At 35.8% G+C, this 26,305-nt stretch overlaps 2 protein-coding genes and 1 pseudogene across 5 annotated transcripts in view; 1 reads left to right on the top strand and 2 right to left on the bottom strand.

Moving 5' to 3' along the window:
* Nucleotides 1–2,128, bottom strand: part of SLC15A2 (solute carrier family 15 member 2) — a 36,505-nt gene extending 34,377 nt beyond the window's left edge. For 2 of the 3 annotated variants that reach the window (XM_029940713.1, XM_029940714.1), the window contains exon 1: nucleotides 1,970–2,128. In XM_029940713.1, coding sequence (XP_029796573.1) covers nucleotides 1,970–2,107 — 138 coding nt within the window. In that variant the 5' untranslated portion in view covers nucleotides 2,108–2,128. The remainder of the gene's footprint in view (nucleotides 1–1,969) is intronic. The other variant, XM_029940712.1, reaches the window with a different exon arrangement.
* Nucleotides 2,129–11,015: 8,887 nt separating this feature from the next.
* The window catches only part of EAF2 (ELL associated factor 2), a 34,186-nt gene continuing 18,896 nt past the window's right edge, over nucleotides 11,016–26,305 (bottom strand). For both annotated transcript variants that reach the window (XM_029940710.1, XM_029940711.1), the window contains 2 exons: nucleotides 20,196–20,456; nucleotides 11,016–11,434 (listed from right to left, as the gene is read on the bottom strand). In XM_029940710.1, the coding sequence (XP_029796570.1) occupies nucleotides 11,388–11,434; nucleotides 20,196–20,456 (308 nt within the window). In that variant the 3' untranslated portion in view covers nucleotides 11,016–11,387. The remainder of the gene's footprint in view (nucleotides 11,435–20,195; nucleotides 20,457–26,305) is intronic.
* On the top strand, nucleotides 20,961–22,729 carry LOC115292490 (annotated as a pseudogene).

Below are 26,305 nucleotides of genomic sequence, written 5' to 3'. Positions count from 1 at the left end.
ATCACTAGATTGTTCTAAACAGGCAAATTCATTTACTTGAAATCACCATGATAGGTAATGTGAAGCAATGGCTCCTATTCTTCATGAAACAGCTATTATCACACTAAAAGTACTTGTATTGCTGATTTAGGAGTAACAGAAGCTATTCTGAATATTACTTTGTTCCTCCTTCACTTAACATGGAACTGCTCAGACATTCCTTGATCATAGAGACCAGGACCTGCCATCTACCCACAAGTAACTGAAAAGCCTGGGGCTCTGAGTAGGAGAATAATCATACTCGTTTCTAAGAATAGATCAGAGAATTAACCTATGGAGCACTTGATGTCCAAGCAGTTACATTTAAATGGGGACTTTTTAAAAAAAGTTTATTTATTTATTTTGAGAGAAAGAGCATAAGTCTGGGAGGAGCAGAGAGAGGGGGAGAGAGAATCTCAAGCAGGCTCTGTGCTGACAGCACAGAGCCCAACGTGGGGCTTGAACTCATGAAACTATCAGATCATGACCTGAGCTGAAACCAAGAACTGAATGTTTAACCGACTGAGCCATCCAGGCACCTCCAAAGATGTTACATTTAGAGATCAATAACCTCCTTAACTCTACTGTTTGAACTAACCTCTGTGGTTTCTACTGCCCTGTTCATCATACTGGGAGGATCCTGGTAATATGATGGCTTCTCATTCACAGCCTGCTGGAGCCAGGCTCAGAGCCCCGCTAGATTCCTAAAGGTAAGCTGATTGATCATCTTGAACTTAGGCATAGAGTTCTTAAATCTTGTAATGTTAAATATCCACTCTTCCTATGAAAGTCATTCTATAACATTTCTTGTTAATCCTATTGAACATTAAAAGGCCTAGAAACTGTATCAGTCAGTATATAAAAAATGTCATGTTTAATTTCAAATCCCTACCCATTTTGATAGCCCAACTAACATGAGGTGTGGGAGGGAGATATTTGTACTTTGGACATTCAAATATCATCATGAAATTTATATTGCTTCTTATTTCGCAAGAAATACATGGGTATTTGTAAGCAGCCTTAAATTGTTTGGGACCAGAAGAGATATAACAAAATAAATAGATAAAGTAATAAATTGATGTTTTCATTTTTTTACCCATATGGATAGATATAAACAACCCTCCTAAATATTAATATATTACTTGCTTCAAAGCTTCTTACTTTCTCAGCTCACAGCTTGAGAATTATACAACCTAGAGTTTAGTTAATGCACTTTATTGGCTATGTAATACTGTCACTGGCTGTGTTAAAATACTGATTCTGGCCAACCCACCACACCTGACTTTATGTTCATGTCCATTTTCCCAAAGAAATAGGAATACTACTGTCTCTTGGCCCATAGTGAGAACTCAGTAAATATTGGCTATTATTACTACATCCTCTCTACTTACAGGATTTTGGTATGAAGGTTGAATGAGATAATGAATTTGGAAGTGTTTCACAAGTATATAATGCAAACATTATTGTTTCCTTGTTTCTCTGTCCTGTCTCCCACTGTAAACTGACACACATAATAACGGAAATTGGATCTATTCTAAAACTTTGGTGTCCAGCATAAAACTCTGAACACAGGGGGAACTAAGGGCTGAGTTTTTATACTGGTAAAGAAAGAACAATTACACACAGTTCTCCAGGCAAGAATGCTTGCCAAGTTTCCCTGGATATTCAAATTGCTTCTCTTTTCACCCCTAGAGAAACTCAGAATATACAATGAGATACAGTAAAGTCTTGGATCCCAGCTGAAGAACTCTCACTATCTTTTCCTACTTCTTCTTCTCCTAAGTAAAGGAATCTTATGTTTAGATTTGGTTTTCAGGTTAATTCTAACTCCAAGTGAGAATAGTTTTTGATACCCTAATACAGTTCAGCCTGACACTCCAGAGTCCAAGAAGAACCAAAAGAGCAAGTCTGTCTGTTCTTGTCAGAAGCAGAATTAAAACTGGGGACTCACCGGAGTAGGCTTCTTTGGGAGGCTGAGGGGTTGAGGTGGTACCTCTTCAGTGGAGACAGGTGAAAACAGAGTTTCCTTGGACTCATTTTTCTGGAAGGGATTCATAGCTGGCTCCTTATTCTCTCTCTCCTCAAGCATTTGGCTTTGGTAGGCAGTTGGGACAGCTGCCAGCCTACTGTGAAAACGGGCACTGGGAGTGGACTAGGTTTAACCCTGTGGGTGTCAGCTTCAGCAGCTGCCTGACTCAAAACAAAGCACACAGCTATAGGGAAAGAAAGGGTTGGGTCTCAGAGACTAGCTCAAAAATAATGAGAGCTTGAGGAAGTAAGAATAACATATCACAGGATGGGGCAAGACAATACTGGAGAATTGCAAAAGAGTGCAAAATAGATAAGAATACAATGCCTCAAGTATAAATTTAAAAACTGATTTCTGCCATGTATTGAACATCTATTATGGCCAACAATAATATTTATGTATTACATATGCTATATATATCTACCTATCTATAGTCTAATTCTTAGTATAATCCCCATTTTATAGGAACTAATGTCCCAAGAGGTTGAGTAATTTGTCCAAAGTCATGTGGTCAGCAAATGGCAGGTCTGGAATTTTAACTGCCAAGAGAGATAGGAGATTTGTTATCAGTAATGCCTATGGACATTATTCAGGAATGGAGGGTATGGAAATGGAAATGTAGGAATATAGGGGAATTGAAATGCACTGAAGAGAGAAAGTAATCACAAACTTGAAGTTGGAAAGATAGAAAAGAAATTTATTTTGGTTTTGAACATAATAAAGTTCAACTAGAAATATACTATAGACAAAGAGGTGGAGCTAAAGAAAATGAGTGGAAAGGGCTGGTGATGTACATTTGGGAATCACTCTTCTTTGCTAAATTCAATCCTTGTGTTTTCATCACTTCAAGATGGATCCATCATTTTATGAATAAATGAAATTCAATTTGAGCAAAAATTATGAACTAGTTACTTTCTAGATATGATTGCAAACATGATTTTTATCAATAATTAGTGGGTGGACTCCCAAATGACTTTGGAATATAATATTTAGCCCTTATCAGTGGAGGAACATGAACAGGTTATAACGATGATGGCATTTTATAGTTGTTGGGTTAAAAGAAGAAAAAAAGTATGATGCCCTTCCAGTTGCCAGTGAAAAGAAAAATGAAAACTCAGGGAGTATAAGAAAAATGAGTATAAAACCAACAAGGAGGTCAGAAAACAGGATAATTAATTATTTTATTTGAGAATATAAGAGAGAACCTAGAACTCTATGCCCTGCAGAATTCTTACATTCCCTATAGAAGTAATATGTTGACAAGGCAGAATAAACCATACGTTTCCCTCTCTAAATTCTACCTCAGACTTCGACCGTGTCTCTTCAGCTCCTGTTATTCTCATCACCCCTCTCCCACCAACCTTTACCCAAAGAAGAGTCCACCTTCATTTCAGACTGTGGCATTAATGATTAAGCTGCAGTTATTCTTTCAAAAACTATTACCTTTCCTGACCTAGGTTGGTTATCACTCTGGATGCAAAACATTCATAAGTTACTAGTCAAGTTAACCTTAAGATACCTTGAAGATCTGATTATCTGATTAGTAGCAGGCTCCCCCTGCCGTAGCCATATACCTCTAGAGTAGCATTTGATCTGGCAGAACATCTAGAAATACAATGCACCTGTAGATCCAAAGCTCCAATTTATTTATGCTCTTAGGTACCCCAAATATCAAACTTCAGAGTATTGGCATTGGTTCTCTGATACCTCTTTTTTTTAATGTTTACGTATTTATTTTGAGAGAGAGAGAGACCAAGCGAGGGGAGGGGCTGAGTAAGAGGGAAAGAGAGAAAGAATCCCAAGCAGGCTCCACACTGAACTCATGAACTGTGAGATCATGACCTGAACTGAAATAAAGACTTAGACATTTAACCAACTTAGCCACCCAGGTGCCCCTGATACTTCTTTTTTAGATGAAATTCTTCTTTTGATTATGGCAATATAATGCTAGGATACATAGAATCAAATAATATCAGATGGAAGGAATCTTAATCTTGTCTTATGTGAGTTAAAATTCCCTGATGGTGAGAGTGATGTAGGGTAATTCATTCATATGTATATTTATTCATTCATATATATATAATGTTTCTATATATACACCATAACAATTCATAGATATATGTGTGTGTATACACACACACACACACACAGATTTGCAGAGGTTTTTCTTGAAAATTCTTATTGAATAGATTTAAGCAGGGATTAAAGAACCTCTGTTTTTATTTTTTTTAATTTTTTAATAGTTTATTGTCAAGTTGATTTCCATATAACACCCAGTGCTCTTCCCCACAAATGCCCTCTTCCATGACCATCACTCCCTTCCCCCTCTCCCTTCAGCCCTCAGTTTGTTTTCAGTATTCAAGAGTCTCTCATGATTTGCCTCACTCCCTCTCCCTAACTCTTTCCCCTTCTCCCCCTCCCCATGGTCCTCTGTTAGGTTTCTCCTGTTAGACCTATGAGTGCAAACATATGGTATCTGTTCTTCTCTGCCTGACTTATTTCGCTTAGCATGACACCCTCGAGATCCACCCACGTTACTACGAATGGCCAGATTTCATTCTTTCTCATTGCCATGTAGTATTTCATTGTGTATATATATATATACACAATGACCCATTCTTGATCCATTCATCAGGTGATGGACATTTAGGCTCTTTCCATGATTTGGCTATTGTTGACAGTGCTGCTATGAACATTGGGGTACATGTGCCCCTATGTGTTAGCAGTTCTGTATCCCTTGGGTAAATCCCCAGCAGTGCTATTGCTGGGTCATAGGGGAGTTCTATGGATAGTTTTTTGAGGAACCTCCACACTGCTTTTCAGAGTGGCTGCACCAGTTTACATTCCCACCAACAGTGTAGGAAGGTGTCCGTTTCTCCACATCCTCGCCAGCATCTATAGTTTCTTGATTTGTTCATTTTGGCCACTCTGACTGGCGTGAGGCAGTATCTCAGTGTGGTATTGATTTGTGTTTCCCTGATGATGAGTGACACTGGAAGAACCTCTGTTTTTAAAAAGCATCTCTAATAATTCTTATGACAGGAATTTAGGGAACAGTGGTTTAAAATCCCTCTTCTAGTCTATCTTACAGAATATTATGAAAGAGCTCAGAAGGGATGGAACAAGGACTAGAACTCTAGCTTCTGTGGCCTATTCTAGAGCCCTTTCTGTCATATATCAAGATGTCTCTTATACCCTATCATTTTGACCAAGTTGAAATCATATAGAAGAATAAAGGGAAAAAAAACGAAGAAAAGCAATTCCTGAATAGAAGTGAGCACAACTCTCCAGACACAAATGAGATATTGACAGTGGAAGAATCTGAAATAGCAGTGATACGAGTAAAAAAATATTTTTGACTTCAGTGATTATGAGAGCAGAGTGATATTTTACACTCATATTTAGAAAGGAGACTGAAGCTCTAAAATGATAAATACAGTCAGAGAGAAGGGACAAATATGAAATTACAAGAGAACGTGTTAAACAGGTGTATAAATATAGAGTCAGCACACAAAAATGAACTGTACTTAAATATCAGCAAAAACGAATAGAAAGGGGAATTTAAAGTGATACCAGCTACAATTGCACAAAAGTACCTAGGAATAATTCTAATGAAAATGCCCAAGACTTCAACATTAAACAATATAAAATGTTATTGAAAGAAATTAAAGATCTAAAGAAATGAAGAGACATACAATGCTTATGATTTAGAAATTTTATGTTATAAAGATGTCAATATTCCAAATCAACCTATTGTTTCAGTATAAAATCCAAATAGGTTTTGTGAGTGTAAAACATGACAAGTTCATTTTCAAAATTCATATGGGGATACAAAAAGCCAAGAAGAGCAAAGACAGTCTTGAAGAACAGTAGTGGAGGAGTTGCACTACCCAGCGTAAGACCTGTTTTAAAACAACAGTAATTATAACAAAGTGGAATCAACACAAAGATAGGTGAGGCAACAAATGGAACAAAACAGAGTTCAGAAGACATGCACATGTGCTGAGATATCATTAATGACAAAGGTGACACCGCAGTGCAGTGGGGGAAATGGTGCTTTCAATAAATAAACACCATCTGGATATCCATATGGAAAAAATTAATTTTAACCCTTATCTTACACCATAGGTAAAAAACAATACTATATAGATTTTGGGTCTGTTTTTTTAAAAATAGAGCTTTTAGAGGAAAACATAGGAGAACATCTTTATGTTCTCTGTTAGATGTTCTCTGTGGCATATGCCAATATTTCTTAAATAAGACATACAAGTACAGTTACCATAAAAGAAAAACAATTGATATGTTGGACAGTATTAAAATTAAGTTTTGTTCACCAAAACACAAATTAAGAATGAAAAGACAACTCAGAGAGTGGGAGAAAATATTCATATTACATATATTGTCAAAGGGTTTGTGTCCAGACTATATAAATAACTCCAAAAGTCAGTAACAAAAAGAAGCATATCTAGGTTTTATGAGTTTCCTATTATTAATAATACTATCATAATAACATTTTATGTAAGTCAAATACATCTAAAGAATAGATATCTAGAAATGAGATTTCTAAAAGTATATGTTTTTATAATTTTTAGAATTGCCTATTTATTTCCTTTGCTCATTTTCTTAGTGAGTTTTTTCCCCTTCTTCTAAGTTTATAACATCTATATTTATTGATATTAATTGTCTGTCATTGCCTGCATTGCAAATATTTTTTCTATTGATCTTGTTTTTTGGGCTTTTAAAATTAAATATAACCTAAAATGAACAAATCTTAAGTGTATAACTCCATTTTTTTTACATTTGTGTAATGCAGGCAACCATCACCCAGATAAGATGAAATATGTATATGTATTTCTAGCATCTCAGTGCTAGAATACTTGCTGTTCTCTTCTGTCTTCCAGTCAAACCCTCCTTCCCCAAGGTAATCACTATTATGATTTCTCAACATAGATTTATTTTGTCAGTTTTGAATTTCTTATAGATGGAGTAATACTGTTTGTATTCTTTGTGTTTGATTTTTTGTTGTTGTTCAACACTGTGTGAGACTCATCTATTTCGTCTGTGACAATATTTTTTTTCCTATTGTTTAGTAGAAGTCACTGTACAAATATGCCACAATTCATTTCCCTCTTCTTTTGTTGATGGACATTTGAGTTGTTTCCAGTTTTGGGGTTGTTTATTGTCTAGCTGGTTTAAGCTAGGAACTGTGTTTCTAAGAATCATATTCTCTGGCTGGGTCTAGGCCAGAAAAACTTGAGTGAGATTTGGAAAGTAGAAGGGAAGCAGTATGTTTTACTCAGAGCAGTCCAACACTAGGCAGAGTTCATAGTCAAACACCTTGAATCACTAAGGCTTTGTCCTTTGCTAATGGATCTGTATGTATAGGGAAACGTATCCAAAGTTCAGGCTGTTTCCAAATTTTACTTTTCATCAGGCCCTTTTCAGTGTCCTGAGCACATGTTCACAGCCCCAGGGTTAGTTAGAAGTATGTGAATAGCTTGGTGCATCTCTGGTCCCTACTGTGCATGCACATAGCCTTATCTGAAATGTCATTGCCCAATTAGGATTGCTTCCACATAAAATGTTCCAGGGTGTGAATGTCCCCTACTTCCACACACTGAGTGAGTTCACTTCATGAAGGCAGGGTAGGAGAGCTATTAACCTTCTTGGAATATTTTTTCTGACATTTTTCCATTATTGAGTTCTTAATTTTGACTCCTCTCTTAAGTTGGAAATTATTTATATGTGAATGACATATTCCCAAATCCTGACATGTCTAAGGACTCTTTCTTACCAAATTATGGATGACATTTAATGCATATACTATTTAACTATTCATAGGTCATACTCATATCTTGTGCAGGTGCAGCTTTCCTAACTTCAGTGTTTTAGTGTAGTGTTATGGAATGGTTCAAACCCATCGCTTTTTGTTCCTTTGTAGCCAACTTACTTTTCCTACTTGCATGCTTATATCATCATCATTTTCATCAAACCATTCAGAACCGGTAAAGTAAAATGACATGTACTTATGTCAACTAACCTTATTGTAGTATTAATTTCATAATATATATGTGTATCAATTAAATCATCACATTGTACACCTTAAACTTATACAATGTTATATTTCAATAATATCTCAATGAAGATGGGGGGAAAGCTATTTACTTGGCTTCCTCATGTCAGGATCATCAGATGCTGGCAGAGAACCTCATATCTGAGATCTGTCTAATCTATAGCTCCTGCATTTCAATGTCTGAAAACACATTAAATGGGGAGGTACAGAGGCATGGAAGATATTATTTCATTCCTCTTTAAACTACAGTAAAACCTTGGATTGGGAGTAACTTGTTCTGTAAGTGTTCCACATGATGAGAAAATATTTCTAATAAATTTTATCTTGATAAACAAGAGATGTCTTGCAATACAAGTAGTAAGTGCCATCAAATATCACATGACCACAACTGAGCCAATGGTTCTTCTCTTTCTCTCGCTGTGGGATTGTGGGGATCATAAATTCAATGCAATGTCACATTTTCATGAAATCCTCAAAAGTAGGAAAAAGCCAGTGTCTTGGATAGATTCCCTGTTAAAGTTGCATGAAAAGAAAGATTCCATTGAGCCAATAGATAGCGGTGATTCCGTTAGTCATAGTGAAAGTTGTCCTATACAATAACTCTCCTCTCTCTTGTCTCCCTCACGCCAACCACGAAAGTTTTCAAAAGCAAATGCAGGTTAATTTATTTTTCTTCGTATTTTGTACTTTCTTTATTATTTTGTATTATAGTACTGCAATCATTTTTATATGAATATTTTTGGGTTGTGGAATGGATCATCTGAGTTTCCATTATTTTTATGGGGAAATTCGCTTTGATATACAAGTGCTTTGGACTATACGTGTATTTCCAGAATGAATTATGCTCACAAACCAAGGTTTTACTCTACTTATATTTATCCTTAAAGGGTAAAGAGAATGATACTCTAGGTATTCAAACTATAAAAGAGAACACATCTTTAAGAATGTGTTTCATTTATAGGGGAAATAATAAGGGGAAGAAAGGATGAGTTGTTTTAATTCCAAAAGGTACAGTTTGAGAACACGCTGTTATATAGCCAGCATTATTAGCTCATACCACCATGTACTCATTTCTTGTAAACACTAATCAAAGAAATCTCTACTTACCAAGTAAAAACCATTATAATTTGTATTCCTATGTTAGAATGATAAGCTTGTTTTACTAGCTACTTTAAATATTCAAGCTTTATTATTTTTCTTTTCAAGTTTTTATTTAAATTTTGGTTAGTTAATATATATAGTAAACTTGGCTTCAGGTTTAGAATTAGTGGTTCACCACTTATATACAATACCCAGTGCTTATCACAAGTGCCCTCTTTAATGCCCTTCACCCGTTTAACCCATCCCCCACCTCCCTCCCTCCATTAACCCTCAGTTTGTTCTCTATAGTTAAGCGTCTTTTATGGTTTGTTTCTCTCTCTCTCTTTCTTTCCCTTCCTATGTTCATCTGTTTTGTTTCTTAAATCCACATATGAGTGAAATCATATGGTATTTGTCTTTCTCTGACTGATTTTTTTTGCTTAGCATAATACACTCAAGTTCCATCCACATTGTTGCAAATGGCAAGATTTCATTCTTTCTGATGGCTGAGTAATATTCTTTGAGCTTGCTTTCGTTAAGTAATAAATGGCATAGCTGTGGTTCTCAGATAAGTATTGATGAATAACAAATAGATATAACAATGAAGATACAAATAGATTAGCGGAAGGTAGGCCAGAGAGAGGAAGGGAGAGAGAGGAGAAAGTAGGAGAAATTAAAACCAAAATTTAAGGAATAAAAAAAACCCAAACAACTACAAAATTCCTATGGTAAGAGACAATTATGAAAAAATTTTTATTCAACTTCAATTGTCAAAACTTGGAAGCAACAAAAATTCTTCCAGTAGGTTGGTGAACAAGTAAACTTAGATACGTCCAGACGATGTAATGTTTAGTCAGTGCTAAAAGGAAATGAGCTATTGAGCCATGAAAAAGACATGAAGTGCATATTTAAGAGAAAGAAGTTAATCTGAAAAGGCAGCATACTGTATGATTCTAACTATATGACATACTGAAAAAGACAAAACTAAGGAAACAGTAAAAAGATCAGTGCTGCCAGGGGTTGGGGGTGGGGAGGAGGAGAAATAAATGAACACGCAGAGCACAGGATTTTTAGGGCAGAGAAATGATTCTGTATGATACTATGATGGTGGATACAGATCACTATACATTTGCCAAAACCCACAGCATGTACAATGCAAAGAGTGAACTCTAATACAAACTATAGACTTGGAGTGATGATGTGGCAACATACCACTCTGGTGCAGGATATTTAGAGTGGGGGAGACTGGGGAATAGGAAGTATATGAATTCTCTGTACTTTCTGCTCAATTTTGCTGTGAACCTAAAACTTCTCTACAAAGTGAAGTTTAATTAAAAAAAAAATAACTTACCCACTTTCCCATCAGTATTTAAGAATTTCTTATGGTTTGCCTCCCTCCCTCTCTGTAACTTTTTTTTCCCTTTCCCTCCCCATGGAAAGTGGGTGGTAGGCATGAGCACTGGGTGTTGTATGGAAACCAATTTGACAATAAATTATATTAAAAATAACTTAAAAGAAAAAAAGAACTTGCTTCTAGTCATTGGCTTTTAACTATAATCTAATATTTATCATTTTCCTCAAATTCAGAAGTACTATAGATGTAAATATTATTTATCTACTTAACACTTTACTGCTTTATTTTTCTCTCAAAATCAAAATTTTAAAACAAAAAACATTATGAGATACAAAAACAGTTTGTCTCATTAAAACAATTATCTAGCTTTACTTTTATACTATATTATAGCTTAATTTTGTTAAAAATTTAAGTATTTTCAACCAAAATTTAAAGATTATCAGATATAAAAGGCTCAGAGATATAATTAAAACCATGGACATTTATTATAACTCAATTGTTTTGACATTTCACAATTGGAGACAGCAGTGTGGCAAAATAGAGCATTGAACTTGAACCCTAGAGCACCTGATCTGCCACTTGTTAACTAACAATATGTGGGCAAGTTACCTAACCTCTGTTTTCTCGTCTGTAAAACCCTGGTATTGGAATGCACGTGAAAATGCTAGTACTCATAAAAGGTCAAAAATATGATATCAACTGAAAATTCTGAATCAAGTTTAATTTCCTTTATCACCAAAAGTTAAGATACATTTTCTTCAGTCTTAGAAATTTTTACTCTTAATATAAACTATCCCATGTCTGACAACTTTTATACATAGCTGAAAGTTTCTTCAGTCATCACTGTCACTTCCTGATTCACTCAGCTGCAAATCATTTCCTAAAATAAAAAATAGCAAAACTGTAGTAATTAAGTATTAATATTTTCATACTTAATATATTTTTTGGATAAACATCAATATTATTCAAAATGTAACACCAATGGTGATCCCGTTTAGCTAGCATTTTGTCATTAATCATCAGATTGCTTACTGTATAATTTAGTCACATCATTAGTAATTTGAAAAATTAATATTCCTTGTAAAGAAAACATAATCTTCAGCATAGTTTAAAGATCACCTGGCATCTATTTTACTCTTCTTTCACATACGAACACCACCTTTCTTTATACCCCACTGATTTAATTACATCAGGAAATGAGAAAAAAATGTTTTAGATCATCCTAATTCATTATGAAGAGTAAAAAAAAGTTATATAATTTTTTACATAAAATTCAGTCAAAATATTAAGTAGTATATTCTAAGAGTAATTCATCATTGATTCCTTTTGTAATTCATCAATGTGCTTACAGTAATGGAACTTATATTCCAGTGGGGGAGACAGAGAGTAAACTAAAAAATACATAATATGATGTCAAGTAGGGATAAATACTATGAAAAAATGAAGATGAGTGATGGAAGAGTGGTGGAAGGTGCTATTTAGATATGAGTTGTTGGCAGGCCTCCTTGAAGGGTGACATTTGAACAGAGATCCAAATGTAGAGACAAAGTTATAAAAATGTGGCAGGAGGGTAAGTACTGTCAAGCCTGAATAGGAAATACAAATGCCCCAAGGCAGAAGCATGCTTGTGTTTGCTGACTGCAAGAAGGCCCTGTGGCTGGAGGAGAATGAATGAGAAATAGAATGCTAGGAAATAAGGTCTGGAAGATATCCAGATGACTAGGTTATGATAAGAATCTTGGATTATTTTGGGGCACCTGGGTGGCTCAGTTGTTGAGCGTCCAGCTTCGGCTGCGATCTCACAGTTTGTGGGTTTCAGCCCCGCGTCCGGCTCTGTGCTGACAGCTAGCTCAGAGCCTGGAGCCTGCTTCAGATTCTGTGTCTCCCTCTCTCTCTGACCCTCCCCTGCTCTAACTCTCTCTCTGTCTCTCAAAAAAAAAAAACATTAAAAAGATTTTTGGATTATTTTTGAAATGTAATGGGATTCATCAGAAAATTTTAAGCAGGCAACTGACTTGAACTGTTGTAGATCAGTGAATACACTATAATATACTATTAATTGTATCAGTTTCTCTCATAAGAAATAATACTGGCTTGATTCAGGTGGCTCAGGTGGAGGTGGTGCTAAACAGTCAGGTTTACAATATAAATATAGAAATTACAGGACTATCAAAAGTATTGAATTTATGACATGAGAGAAAGAGAAAGGTGAAGAATGACCCCTAGCATTTCTGATTTAAACAACTGGATGGTGGTATCATTTACTGAGATGAGAAATACCAGAGGAACAAGATTATGTGAGAAAAATTACAAGTTTAATTTTTGACATGACACATTTGAGATACCTAGCAAATATTTAAGTATATATGCTATAGGGAATTGGATATATAAATCTGACATGGTAGAGGGTGGAGCCAGAAATAAAGATTGGGAGTTACTGACTGCAGGGGTTTATTTGAAGATATGGAATTGGATAATGATATCATTTGGGTAGTAAATTACAATAGTTAAAAACATTCTTGCATTGTTAAACTAGTCCAAAATCAACAAAAAGCTGGCATAATTTGAAGGTAATATCCAGTTTAAGAGGAGTGATTTCTAGGCCATATATAAGTTGTTGTAAGATAGCTCAGTTAACTGCGTGAACTCCAGAACTATTACATTATTTAATAAAGAAATCTACTAAAGCTTTTTTTGTGCATGACCATTTTATAATTTTTAAGGATTCAGTTTCCATTTATTACACAACTATTGTATGGTATAAGAATGTTCAACTTGATATGATCCTCATAGCATGAATTTCTTAAGTCAAACCCAATGTCCTGAGTTTCACTTTTGTAATAGACTTCATGCAGTACAGGTTATATGCATAGTATCACCATGCTTTGGAAATATTCAGTTGATTTGAAGGTATCCAGATTAGTCTTTGAACATGACATGCTAGTATATTCGGCCGAAGTGAGCACTGAACATGACCTGCTAGTAAAGGAAATACATATTCAATCAAAATGGTAATTGTGACTTGGAAAAAAGAGTTTATCTATAGCAAATGCATTCAGACTTCCAAGCCAGTGGTTCTCAATGACAGCAATACTGATCCTTTAGAGATGTTACAGAAATGTATGTGAAGTGTTCTTTGTCTAGATGATTTGAAGATTGTTAGTGGCATTGAGTGAGAGGGGAATTTATTAAGGCAATGTATTACAATGCAGGAACAAGTCTTGCACAATAAAGAACCCTACAACATTCTGCAAAGCTTTTCAAAGTCCACTGGTATATTCATGTACCTGGAAGACCTGTTCATAATTTTAAGGCTGGAACCTAATTTCAGTTTTATAAGCTGAAGTATTCTTTTGCACAGACTTAAAATTCACTAAAATTTACAAGGGTTGAGCTATTACGTAAACTGAAAGACTATATTTTTTTAATGTTTTTTAAATGTTGTAATAATGCTGCAAAAACATAGGGGTGCATTTATCTTTTTGAAATAGAGTTAAATCTTTATCTTAAATATTTATTTCACAAAGATTTTTGTATTTAATTGTTTTGGAAAACATATTAGTGACATGAATGCTTTCCTAAACCTTACTTCAACAAGTTAAATAAAGATAAAAATCATTGACATTATATGTTGAATGGTGTCTTGCTCCCCTTAATTCTAAATTTATTCATTAAAGATTTCAAGATACTCTACAAAACTGTAATAATCAAAACAGTATGGTACTGGCAGAAGGACAGACACATATATCAATGGAACAGAATAGCCAGCCCAGAAATAATTCTACATTTATATGGTCAGTTAATCATGACAAAGGAGGCAAGAATATACAATGAGGGGAAATAGTTTTCAATAAATGGTGTTGGGAAAACTGGACAAAAATATGCAAGAGAATGAAACTGGATCAGTGTCTAACACCATACACAAAAAGAAACTCAAAATGGATTAAAGACCTAAATGTAAGACCTAAAACCATACAAATCCTAAAAAAGAATATAGGCAGTAATTTCTTTGACATCGGCCATAGCCAAATTTTCCCAGATATGTCTCCGAAGACAAGGGAAACAAAAGCAAAAATAACTATTGGGACCATTTCAAAATAAAAAGCTTTTGCACAATGAATACCCAACAACAAGACAAAAAGACAACCTACTGAATAGAAGAAGATATTTGTAAATGATACATCCAATAAGGGGTAAATACCTAAAATACATAAAGAAATTTATATGACTCAACACCAAACCCCAAACAAAACCTAACAATCAGATTAAAATTGGGCAGAGGACCCAAATAGACATTTTTCCAAAGAAGTCACACAGATGGCCAATAGACATATAAAAAGATGTTCAAAGAGTGCCTGGGTGGCTCAGTCCATTTAGCATCTGACTCTTGATTTTGGCTCAGGGCATGACCCCTGCTTCCTGAGATTAAGCCCTGCTTTGGGCTCTGTGCCAGCCATGTGGAGCCTGCTTGGCATTCTCTTTCTCTCTCTTTCTGCCCCTCCCCTGCTCATGCTCTCTGTCTCTCAAAATACATAAATAAACATTAAAAAAGAAAGAAAGGTGCTCAATATCATTAATCATCAGGAAAACAGAAACAAAAACCTAAAGGAGGTATCATCTTACACCTGTCAGAATGGCTAAAATCAAAAAAGAGAATACATAACACTTGTTGGTGTGGATGTGGAGAAAAAGAAACCCTTGTACACTGTCGGAGGAAATGTAAATTGTTGTAGCCACAGTGGAAAATAATATGGAGATTGCTTAAAAAATTAAAATAGAAATACTATATGATCCAATAATTCCACCACTGGGTATTTGTCAAAAGAAAATATAAACACTATTTCAAAAAGATATAAGCACCCCTATATTTTGCAGCATTATTTATAATAATCCAGATATGGAATCAACCTAAGAGTTGGAAGGATAAGGAATATGTATTTTATATATAAATACACACACAGTGGAATATTATGCAGCCATAAGAAAGAAATGAGATTATGCCATTTGTGATGACATGCATGGACCTAAAAGGTATAACTGTTAGACTGAGAAAGACAAATACCATATGATTTCACTCATATGTGGAATCTAAAAAAAAAAAGAATAAACAAACAAAAAGCAGAATCAGACCTATAAATACAGAGAACAAACTGATGGTTGCCAGAAGGGAGGGGAGTGGAAGAATGGGCAAAATGGGTGCAGGGGAGTGGAAGATACAGGCTTCAAATTATGAATGAATAAGTCAGCAATAAAAGACACAACATAAGGAATATAGTCAATGATATTATAATAATGTTGTATGGTGACAGATGGTAGGTATACTTGCAATGAGCACAGCATATTGTATAAACTTGTGGAATTACTATGTTGTAATCTAACAATGTATGTCAACTATCCTCAAAAAATTTTTTAATAAATTTGCTATTTAAAAGTAGGTGCAAACATATGGTTTACTTTGTTGTCTTCTGGTATGGCCATGCTTGAACATTTATAAAGTGGAATGTGTATTACTATAAGTCATTTTAATCTTGTCTTAATATTATATTAAGTTATTTTCAAAGATGTATGTATGTAGGTGATACTAAGTTATGAAATTCATTTCAAGATAGTTAAAGGGGACTTTAAAATTTCTGTAATAAAAGAGGGCATTGGGTCTGATAAGGTTGAGAAATGAGATTACTGTGGTAACAGTAAAAGGTTTAGTTCCTCTTATTAGAAAACTTCCATTTGGATAAAATATATCAGAAAAATAAAATGGCTATTTTTTAAAAGAAATCCCAAATGGTAGTTAACTACTGTTATACAAATCACTGCTGACTTCTGCTTATAATTTTTGCATCCACAGTCTTTCTGAATTCTTTTATTATTTCTATAGTTTTTGATTCTCCTGAATTTTTTATGAAGACAATTATATTTTATTTCTTGTTTTTGATTCTTATATATCATTTCTTTTACTTGTTTTATTGCATTTGCTAGAATATTCAGTACAATGTTAAATAAAAATCATGGTACTAGTCTTCCTTATCTTCTTCCTAACTTCAATGAGAATGCTTGTAGAGTCTCTATTACCATGTTGGCAATAGTGTTTTTATAATAAATTTTATGAAGTTAAAGAAATTTTATTTTAGACCTTTGGTAAAAGTTTTTAAATTGATAAATAGTAAATTTTGTCAAAATAAAATTTGTTGAAATCATATGGCTTTATTCCTATAATCTCTTAATGTGATAAATTATATTGATAGCATTTCAGATATTGAACATTTCTTACATTTCTGTGATAACGCTTATTTGGTCATAGCTTTGCTTACTTGTTTTAAGTGCACAGGTTATTCAATTTTCTAATATATTCTTTAGTAATTTTGTAACTATGCTCTTAAGTGAAATTGTTCTACAGTGCTTTTTGTCTTGTTCTGCTATTGAGTTATTCTGAAATTATAAAAGAACTTTTCTATTCTCTGAAACAGTGTGTAGAAGATAAGAATTATTTGTTCCTTGAATATTTGTTAAAATTCTTTTGTAAAACTATTGAGATGCCTGGGTGGGTCAGTCAGTTAAGCATCTGGCTTCAGCTCAGGTGCTGTGCTGACAGCTCAGAGCCTGGAGCCTCCTTTAGATTCTGTGTCTCCCTCTCTCTGCCCCTCCCCCACTCATGCTCTGTCTCTCTCAAAATTAAACATTAAAAATTTAAAAAAAAACCTATCTTCAGTTTTCCAGCATTTAGGATGGAGGAGGATGAGACATTAGCTATTACTGGTTTTGTTAGGCTTTCAATTTCTTTTTGAGTCATATTTGAGAGATAACACTTTTCCTGGAAACTCATCTGTTTCTATCCCAAATTTTCTGGGATGAAATTTTTGTAAAATTCTCTTAATTTAAAAAATAAAAGCATATTTTAGCTATAATTTTATCTACTTTTTCATTCCTAATATTATTTGTGCCTTCTCTTTTTTCTTTATTAGTTCTTGTTAGAGGTTAGTCTTTTTATTAGTTTTCAAAGAAATTACTTTTAGTTTTGTTTATTCTCTAATATTTCTTTGCTATCTATAATTTTGACTCTGACCTATTTCTTTCTCTGCTTTCTTTAAGCTTAAGATAGTATTGTTTTTCTAGGTCTTCAAGATGAATATTTTATGATTTGTTTTCAATTTTTTTTTAGAAAGAACACTTTGAGGCTATGAGTTTCCCTATATCACTTTGGCTGCATCCTCAAATTACTGTGATAAATTATTTTTGATATTGCTTAATCATAAATATTTTGTAATTTCATTGTAGTCTTCTTTTAACATGTAAATTATTAAGCATGTGCTGTGAATGTATTTTAAACTAATTTTTTGTTATTTATATTTCATTATTTATAGTCCTATAATATGATCAATAAAATGTTAATTCTTTGAAATATGTTATTTCCTTTGTCTTAGTAGGAAGTAATTATAAAAGCTTTATACATACCTTAAAAGAATGTCTGCTTCACATTTTTGGACTGTAGAATTATATATTTACTATTAGAATAGGCATGTTAATTATGTTGTTCAAGGCTTAGATACCCTTACTAGATTTTGCCTGCTTGATCACAGATGGATTAAATCTTTCACTATGACAGAGACTTGTTGTATCTTCTTATTCCATTAATTTTTGTTCTACACACACATACACACACACCTACATATTTTAATATATATGCATATACGGTGTGAAGATATATTATCATTGGCACACAAATTTGTAATTCTTTATCCTCCTAGAGAATTGAACCTTTTGTCATTCCAATTTTACCTCCTAAGTTAGGAAGATGATCACTAATGACGTCGATAACTGAAAGTTCAAAAGACTTTCCCTAGTCCCTATTTAATTCATAGCTTTTCTTTCTCTGCCACCCAGACTTGGCTACTCCCTGCTTTATTTCTGTTATTTGGCTAGCTAGAGTCAGTCATTTTCTTTATCATTATTAATTAACACAGTGAGATTAGTTTAAAATACACAGAAAGTCCCATTCTCCCCGAGAGTATCAACTTGTATGCTTTTATTAAAAAGTATTTATTGAGCATCTACTATGTATCAGGTTGTGTGCTAGATTCTAGTACTCAATAATAAGCAAAAAATAAACAAGATTGGTGTCCTCCTGGAGCTTAAACTTTAGAAGAAAGCAAATCACACAAAAGATATAAATTTATAATTATGACAGTTGACATAAGCAAGATATTGCTCTGAAGTTCTATAAAAAGGAGGATCTGACCTTGTCAGGAAGGTATTCTTGACAAAGTGTGCCTTGAACTGTAATCTAAAGGAGAAAAAGTTAACCATATGAAAAGAAGAAATCTGGCTGAATAAACAGCAGTGTATAAGGGCCCTGATATGGGTGAAAGGTTTGGGTATAGTGGCAATAATTAGGTAAATGTTGCTAGAACGAAAAAAAGCAAGACCATTATGGTAAGATGTTTTGTCTCTATCATAGAAGAAATTATAGACACTTGAATAATGTGGGAGTGGATAGGGGAGCTGACCCACTGTTGTGAAAAATCTGTATATAACTTTTGATTCTGCAAAAATAATTACTCAAACCTACTGTTGACCAGAGACCTTACCAATAATAGAAGTAGTTAACACATATTTTGTATGCTATCTGTGTTAAATACTATATTCTTACAATAAATCAAGATAGAGAAAAGAGGATGTTAAGAAAATCATAAGGAAAAGAAAATACATTTACAGTACTGAAAAAAATCTTTAAAAAAAAACCCACATAAAGTGGGCTTACAGTGTCCAAACCTGTGTTGCTTAAGGGTCAACTATGCTACCAATTCGAAAGTTTAAAGCAGGAGGGGTGACAAATTATATTTAAATTATGAAAAGAGCAATATGGCTCCAATATACACCATGGATCAAAACTGGGTTTGAGTAGATAAGGGGTGAACCAGTTAGAACATCACTGCAGGGTGAAAAGCAAGAAATAACAGTAAGTTGAACTAGCGTGATAGCAGTGGAGATGCAGAGAAGTAGATGAATTTGAGAAATATTAAGGAGGTAAAATATATAGGACTTGATGAAGAATTGACTATACTATAAAAAGGGAGAGGAAATAAGTCCTTGTATACAATTAGGCTTCTGGATTGTATCATGATGAATCCTGCCTTTCACTAAGAGGAAACACAGTGCAGACAGCTCAGTGAGTTTAAGTTGGTTTTTGGACAAAGTGAATTTGGAATGCCTTTCCTAAGAGACGGTGTTGGCCCTGTTTCTAGAGCTCAGAGGACCAGGTCTGAGATGCAAATTTATAAGTTATCTGTATGTAAGTATTGACTGCAACAAAAATATGGAGGAGATTATCTAGGGAAAGAATGTGGAATAAAAAGGAAAGAGGACCTAGAAGTAAGCCTTGAGAAACTCCAGCTCTAATGACAGAATAGAAGATTCTAAACTGGCAAAGGAGAAAGAGAAAGGTATCTAGAGAGACAGAAGAAAAACCAGTAAGACATAATATCACAGTGTCAAAAGGAAAGGAATGCTTCAACAAAAAGGTAATGATTAATCACAGTATCAAATGAATAAGAGTTTTATTCTTTTTATCCAAATTTTAGATCATAATCACTATGGCTCCACAGCAAATTCTTACTTTTCAATTACTCATGTTTACATATACTTACTTAAAGTACTCATCAGAAGGCCATTGTTGTCATGAGATCTATCCCGGCCAGCATCCGAATCAGGAATCCTACTCTGTGGAACAGCAGACATGACAGGATGCCCTGAGATGTAAATCCCTGGATCAGAAGGAGAAGATCTACACTCGTCATCATCGGAGTCACTGGAACTATCCTCACTACTTGAAGAAGATGAACTTTTGGAATCTGATGAACTATCACAACTACTCATCTGGTCCATTAGACTAGCTTCTGCCTTCAGTTCTGAAAATAAAACAGAAATTAATAGGTTAAAGAAATAATATTAAATATAAATATTAAATAAAGTAAAATTTGAATGTGTTAGCTTCTAAGGAACTGTTGATGAGGAATAAATAAGATATACACACATTTAGAGCATTTAAAGCATTTTATTAAAATTTAAAAAAATGTTTATTTATTTTTGACAGAGAGACAGAATGTGAGTAGTGGAGGGGCAGAGAGAGAGGGAGACGTAGAATCTGAAGCAGGCTCCAGGCTCTGAGCTGTCAGCACAGAGCCCAATGCGAGGCTTGAACCCATGAATTGTGAGATCATGACCTGAGCTGAAGTCTGATGCTTGTCTGATGCTTAACTGACTGAGTCACCCAGGTGCCCCTAAAGCATTTTATTTAAGAAGCTCCTCTACCATCAAAACAAGTCATACTTCAATATTGGGATTATGAAAATTAAAAGATACAGGCAGTTCCTAAATTGAAATACTACATTTTTATACCATTATACTTAAATATGTATATAATTCAAATAAAAGAAAGAATGTAAAAATGAACATCTGTTTTGGCAGAGACAATCCTCCAACTCCTCTTATCCTAAATATATATATGTAGTATATTATATATATTGCAATACAATACATAGAGATAAATTTCTTTTTTCCAGCTTTCTCGATGTGTAATTGACAAAATTGTACATATTTAAATGTACAACAGGCTCCCAGCCCTGGCATAAGCAGTGGCTTGGGCTAAAAAAACACTACCTTGAACCAGGAATCTGGACGTTCAGTGTGAACAGCTGAGTGATGCCGGGTGGACAAAGCTCCTGCCTCTGAACCAGCAGTTTGAGGTGGTCAAGCTAGACGACAGGGTCCTCACAGAGATGTGTTGCAAGGATACTATTTCTGCCCTCTGGGCCAACCCCTCCCTGACCAAGCTCAGCCTCTGCACCAAAGAGCTGGGTGGTGCCGGTCTGCACCTGGTACTCCAGGGTCTGCAGAGCCCTACCTCCAAGATACAGAAGCTCAACCTCCAGAACTGCTGCCTGACGGAGGCTGGCTGTGGGTTCTGCCCTGTGTGCTACACTCAGTGCCCACCGTGTGTGAACTGCACCTCAGAGACATCACACTGGCAGATGCAGGCCTGTGGCTGCTCTCTCAAGAGCTCCTGGACTCCCAGTGCCACCTTGAGACACTTCAGCTGGAGTACTGCAACCTGTCAGCTGCCAGCTGTGAGCCCCTAGCCTTGGTGCTCAAGGCCAAGCAGCACTCCAAGGAGCTCATGGTGAGCAATGATGACATCTGCCAGGACAGCCCTAGGGTTCTGTGCCAGGGCCTGGCGGCCTCCACCTGCCAGCTGGAGATGCTGATACTGGAGAACTGTGGTCTCACGTTAGCCAATGGTAAGGAGAGTTGTGGCATCATGGCCTCCCAGGCTTCACTGCAGGAGCTGGACCTGGGTCACAAGCTGGGTGACCTGGGCATTGCCCAGTTGTGCCCCAGGCTGCTACACCCCAGCTCTGGGCTCAGGGCCCTATGGCTCTGGGACTGTGACATCACCATCAAGGGCTGCAGATACCTGTGCCATGTCCTTAGGGCCAACATGAACCCAAAGAGCTGAGCCTGGTGGGCAGTGCACTGGGGGACAGGGTGCATGGTTGCTGTGTGAGAGCCTGTAGGAGCCTGGTTGCCAGCTGCATTGCCCATGGGTAAAGTCCTACAGCTTACGGCTATCTGCTGCCCAACACTTCAGCGTAATGTTAAGCCAAAACAGAATCTTGTAGAGCTGTAGATGAGCGACAACAACCTGGGGGACTCTGGCATCCAGAAACTCTGCCAGGTTATGGGCCAGCCTGGCACCGCACTGTGGGTGCCCTAGCTGGGGGAATGTGACTTGACCAACAGTGGTTACCAGTCTGGATTCCCTCTCACTGGCCAACTCAGCCCATGCAAGTGGGATCTCAGGCAACAACTACATGGGTGACCCAGGTATCTAGCAGCTGATTAGTCTCCAAGAGTTCAGCTGTCCTTTGGAACAGCTGGTCCTGTATGACATCTACTGGATGGGTGAGACAGGAAAGCCTGCAGGTCCTGGAGGAGCGCAAGCTGAGCCTAAGGGTCACTCCCTGAGTGGCCTCCTGCCCTGGCTCCTGAAACCTGATCTCCTGACAGCCCCTACCTGGGCTCCTACATGAGACTGGCTGTTCCTGGGGGTTCTCCCTCTGGATGTCCTAGCTGTGACTGAAGAGAAATATGCCCATCAACGACTTCTTTGAGAGAATTTTAGACAATCTCTATTAAAACACTTTTTGGTAGGAGTGTACTATTAAAATGTACAATTTAATGCTTTGGCAAACTTATACATTTTGTGAAATGATTATAATAATTAAGTTAATTAACATATTCATCACCTCATAGTTTCTGTGTGTGTGTGTGTGTGTGTGTGTGTGTGTGTGATGGCAACATGTAGGATCTGCTTTCAGCAAATTTAGACACCATACTACAGGCACAAAAATAGACACCTAGATCAATAGAACAGAATAGAAAGCCTAGAATGAACCTCTGACAAAGCAGGAAAAAATATCTCTGACAAAGCAGGAAAAAATATCTAAATGGGAAAAAAAAGTGTCTTCAACAAATGGTATTGGGAAAACTGGACAGCAACTTGCAAAAGATGAAACTGGAATACTTTCTTACACCATACATAAAAATAACTTCAAAGTAGATTAAAGACCTAAATGTGAGACAGGAAACCATTAAAATCCTAGAGGATAACCCAGACAGTAATTAACTTCTTTGACCATAGCAACTTCTTACTAGATGTCTTCTGAGGCAAAGGAAACAAAAGCAAAAATAAACTACCAGAACTACATCAAAATAAAAAGCTTCTGCACAGCAAAGGAAACAATCAACAAAACTAAAAAGCAACCTACAGAATGGAGAAGATATTTGCAAATGATATACCTGATAAAGAGTTAGTGTCCAAAATATATAAAGAACTTATAAAACTCAATACCAACCCCCAACCAAATAATCCAATTAAAATGGGCAGAATACATGAATAGTCATTTTCCCAAAGAAGACACAGATGGCCAACAGAGACACGAAAAGATGCTCAACATTACTCATCACCGGGGAAACATAAATCAAAACTATAGTGAAATTAGCCCATACATGTTAGAATGGCTAAAGTCAACACAAGAAACAAAAGTGTTATTAGTGAGTAAGCATGGGTGTGTGCAGAGCAACCTGGGTCTGAAGTGCGAGCACTTGTTTACTTAGCTGTCCTCTGCCCTTTAATGGTTGTTTTTTTAAATATTCTAAGTATTTTTGAAAAGCCAGCTCCCATTTTAATTTTGCTCATTAATTTTTCAGTAGGTAAAAAGCAATAATGTTGATGTCCTCTTTGGTTTAGTATTTTTCAAAAAAGTGTTTTAAGATTCTCAAAACTTATGGTTCCGTAAGATCTTTAGCTACCATCTAAATCAACGTTATAATTTTACAAATGAGGGAACGTGGGTCCAAAATGGATGAAAATTACCAGCTATTCAGGGGTAGAGTCAAATCTACTGACTTTCAGGTCAATGTTTCTTTAGAATTTGAATACAAAATCAAGTAGTTGAACAAAAAAATCTTTAATCTTTTTATTTTAGCTAGAAGTCACCCTATTCAGGATTAGCATGAAGATCTTTGCTTACTTTTGTGGGCTTTGGTTCAAATGATAATATAATTTTCAGAGCCTTTTTAATATTATCTTGATCTTCTTAGTAAATCTCTAAAAGCTAGAATTTCCACAAGTTCCTGTTGGTGCTACTTGAAATAAGGAAAGAACTTCACGAGATGGGGAAGGTGGTGCTTATTGGTGGGAAAACCTAAAACCTACATGTGAGGAAAGGGAGTCTCCGGCCTGCTATGAAGAAGAATGCTTCTTGGGCCAGGCAATTTTTGGTTGGCTCTCCACGGCATGGGGGTGGGGTAGGAATAAGAGTGCTTCCCAGTGAGGTGCTTGTGGGGCAGGATTCCCCTTGTCAGTCCACCTAGCTTTAGGATGTCTTTGGATGAGGCAGTAAAATCTTAGGGTGATATGGAGTAGGGAGTCGAAGTTACACAGATCCTTAAGATTTTAACTACAACGGAAATACTACTCATTTACTGATGCAGTTAAAGAGATGCTCAGAGATATAGTTATACTATTAAGTGCATACAAAAAGTAAATTCAATATAGATGAGCTTACCATCCAATTATATCAATAACAAACTCAAAATGAGTCAAAGAAAGAAATAATTATTTTTAAAGAGCAGACATTATTGAAAGAATAAACAAAAGGAAGAACAAGGAAAAAAAGGAGTTAAAATAATAGCTACTATTTTAACACTCCCTAGTGCTGCTTTAGACCCATTATAGTTATTTCTGCATTCAATCCTCTCAACAACCCTAATTAGTACCTCTATTTTACAAATGAGTAAATATACACAAAGAGAATAAGAGGTTAAGTAAATTTCCCCAGGTGCTAAGTGACCAAGCCAGGATTTGAATGCCAGCAGTCTGACTCCAAAGATGTCAGTAGTTACCTATTTATTTCTCTTTCTATCCTCACCTGGCAGTGTATGTTGGCAAATGTTTTAGCTACATAAGTGAAAAAATACTCCTTAATTTTTAAGTTTACATTTTGAAAGCACTAGAGAGTCTGATCAATTTTTTTTCATGTATTCAATGGCCATTGCATATCTTAGGTTGTAAAACAGACTTAGATTCATACTGAAATTCTGCATGTGATAAAAATGGCTTATTTCAGAAAAGACATACAAATGGCTGATAGACCCATGAAAAGATACTCAATACCACTCATCAGGGAAATCTAAATCAAAACAACGAGATATCACCTCACACCTGTCAGAATGACTAAAATTAACAACACTGAAAACAACAAATGTTGGTGAGGATGCAGAGAAAGGAGAATCCTCCTACATTGTTGGTAGGAATGAGAACTGGTGCAGCCACTCTGGAAAGTAGCATGGAGGTCCTTCAAAAAAGTTAAAAAAAGAACACTAGGTCGCCTGGGTGGCTCAGTCTGTTAAGTGTCTGGCTTCAGCTCAGGTCATGATCTCATGGTTAGGCTCAGGTCATGATCTCATGGTTCATGGGTTTGAGCCCCATGTCGGGCTCTGTGCTGACAGCTCACAGCCTGGAGCCTGCTTCAGATTCTGTATCTCCCTCTCTCTCTGACCTTCCCCTGCTCATGCTGTCTTTCTCTGTCTCTCAAAAATAAATAAAAAAACATTAAAAAAAGAGAGAACTACTCTACAACCCACCTATTGTACTATTAGGTATATACCCAAAGGATAAAAAATACTAATTTGAAGGGACACATGCATCCTGATATTTATAGCAACATTATCAGCAATAGCCAACTTATGGAAAGAGCCCATATGTTCAATGACGGATAAATGGCTAAAGAAGACATATATATATAATGGAATATTACCCAGCCATAAAAAAAAGAATGAAACCTTGCCATTTGCAATGACGTGGATAGAACTAGAGAGTATTATGCTAAGTGAAATGGTCAGAGAAAGACAAATACCATGATTTCACTCATATGTGGAATTTAAGAAACAAAACAGATCAGTATGGGGGAAAGAAAAAGAGAGGCAAACCAAGAAACATGCTCTGAACTTTAGAGAACAAATTGAGGGTTGCTGGAGAGGAGTTGGGCAGGGAGATGGGTTAAATGGGTGAAAATGTAAGAACACGAGTCTGAACCTAACAGACGCCATGACTGGCTTTGTTTCCCCCTCTAAGCTAAAAGGTCTAAGGTCAGTCTCTTTGGAATCATTTGGCCATTTGGCCATTTGACAGTCA

This window comes from Suricata suricatta, chromosome 5 (genome assembly GCF_006229205.1).
Source record: "Suricata suricatta isolate VVHF042 chromosome 5, meerkat_22Aug2017_6uvM2_HiC, whole genome shotgun sequence".
Taxonomy (NCBI): Eukaryota; Metazoa; Chordata; class Mammalia; order Carnivora; family Herpestidae; genus Suricata; species Suricata suricatta.
The sequence above is the reverse complement of the archived record's forward strand: the minus strand, read 5'-3'. Positions and strand labels throughout refer to the sequence as shown.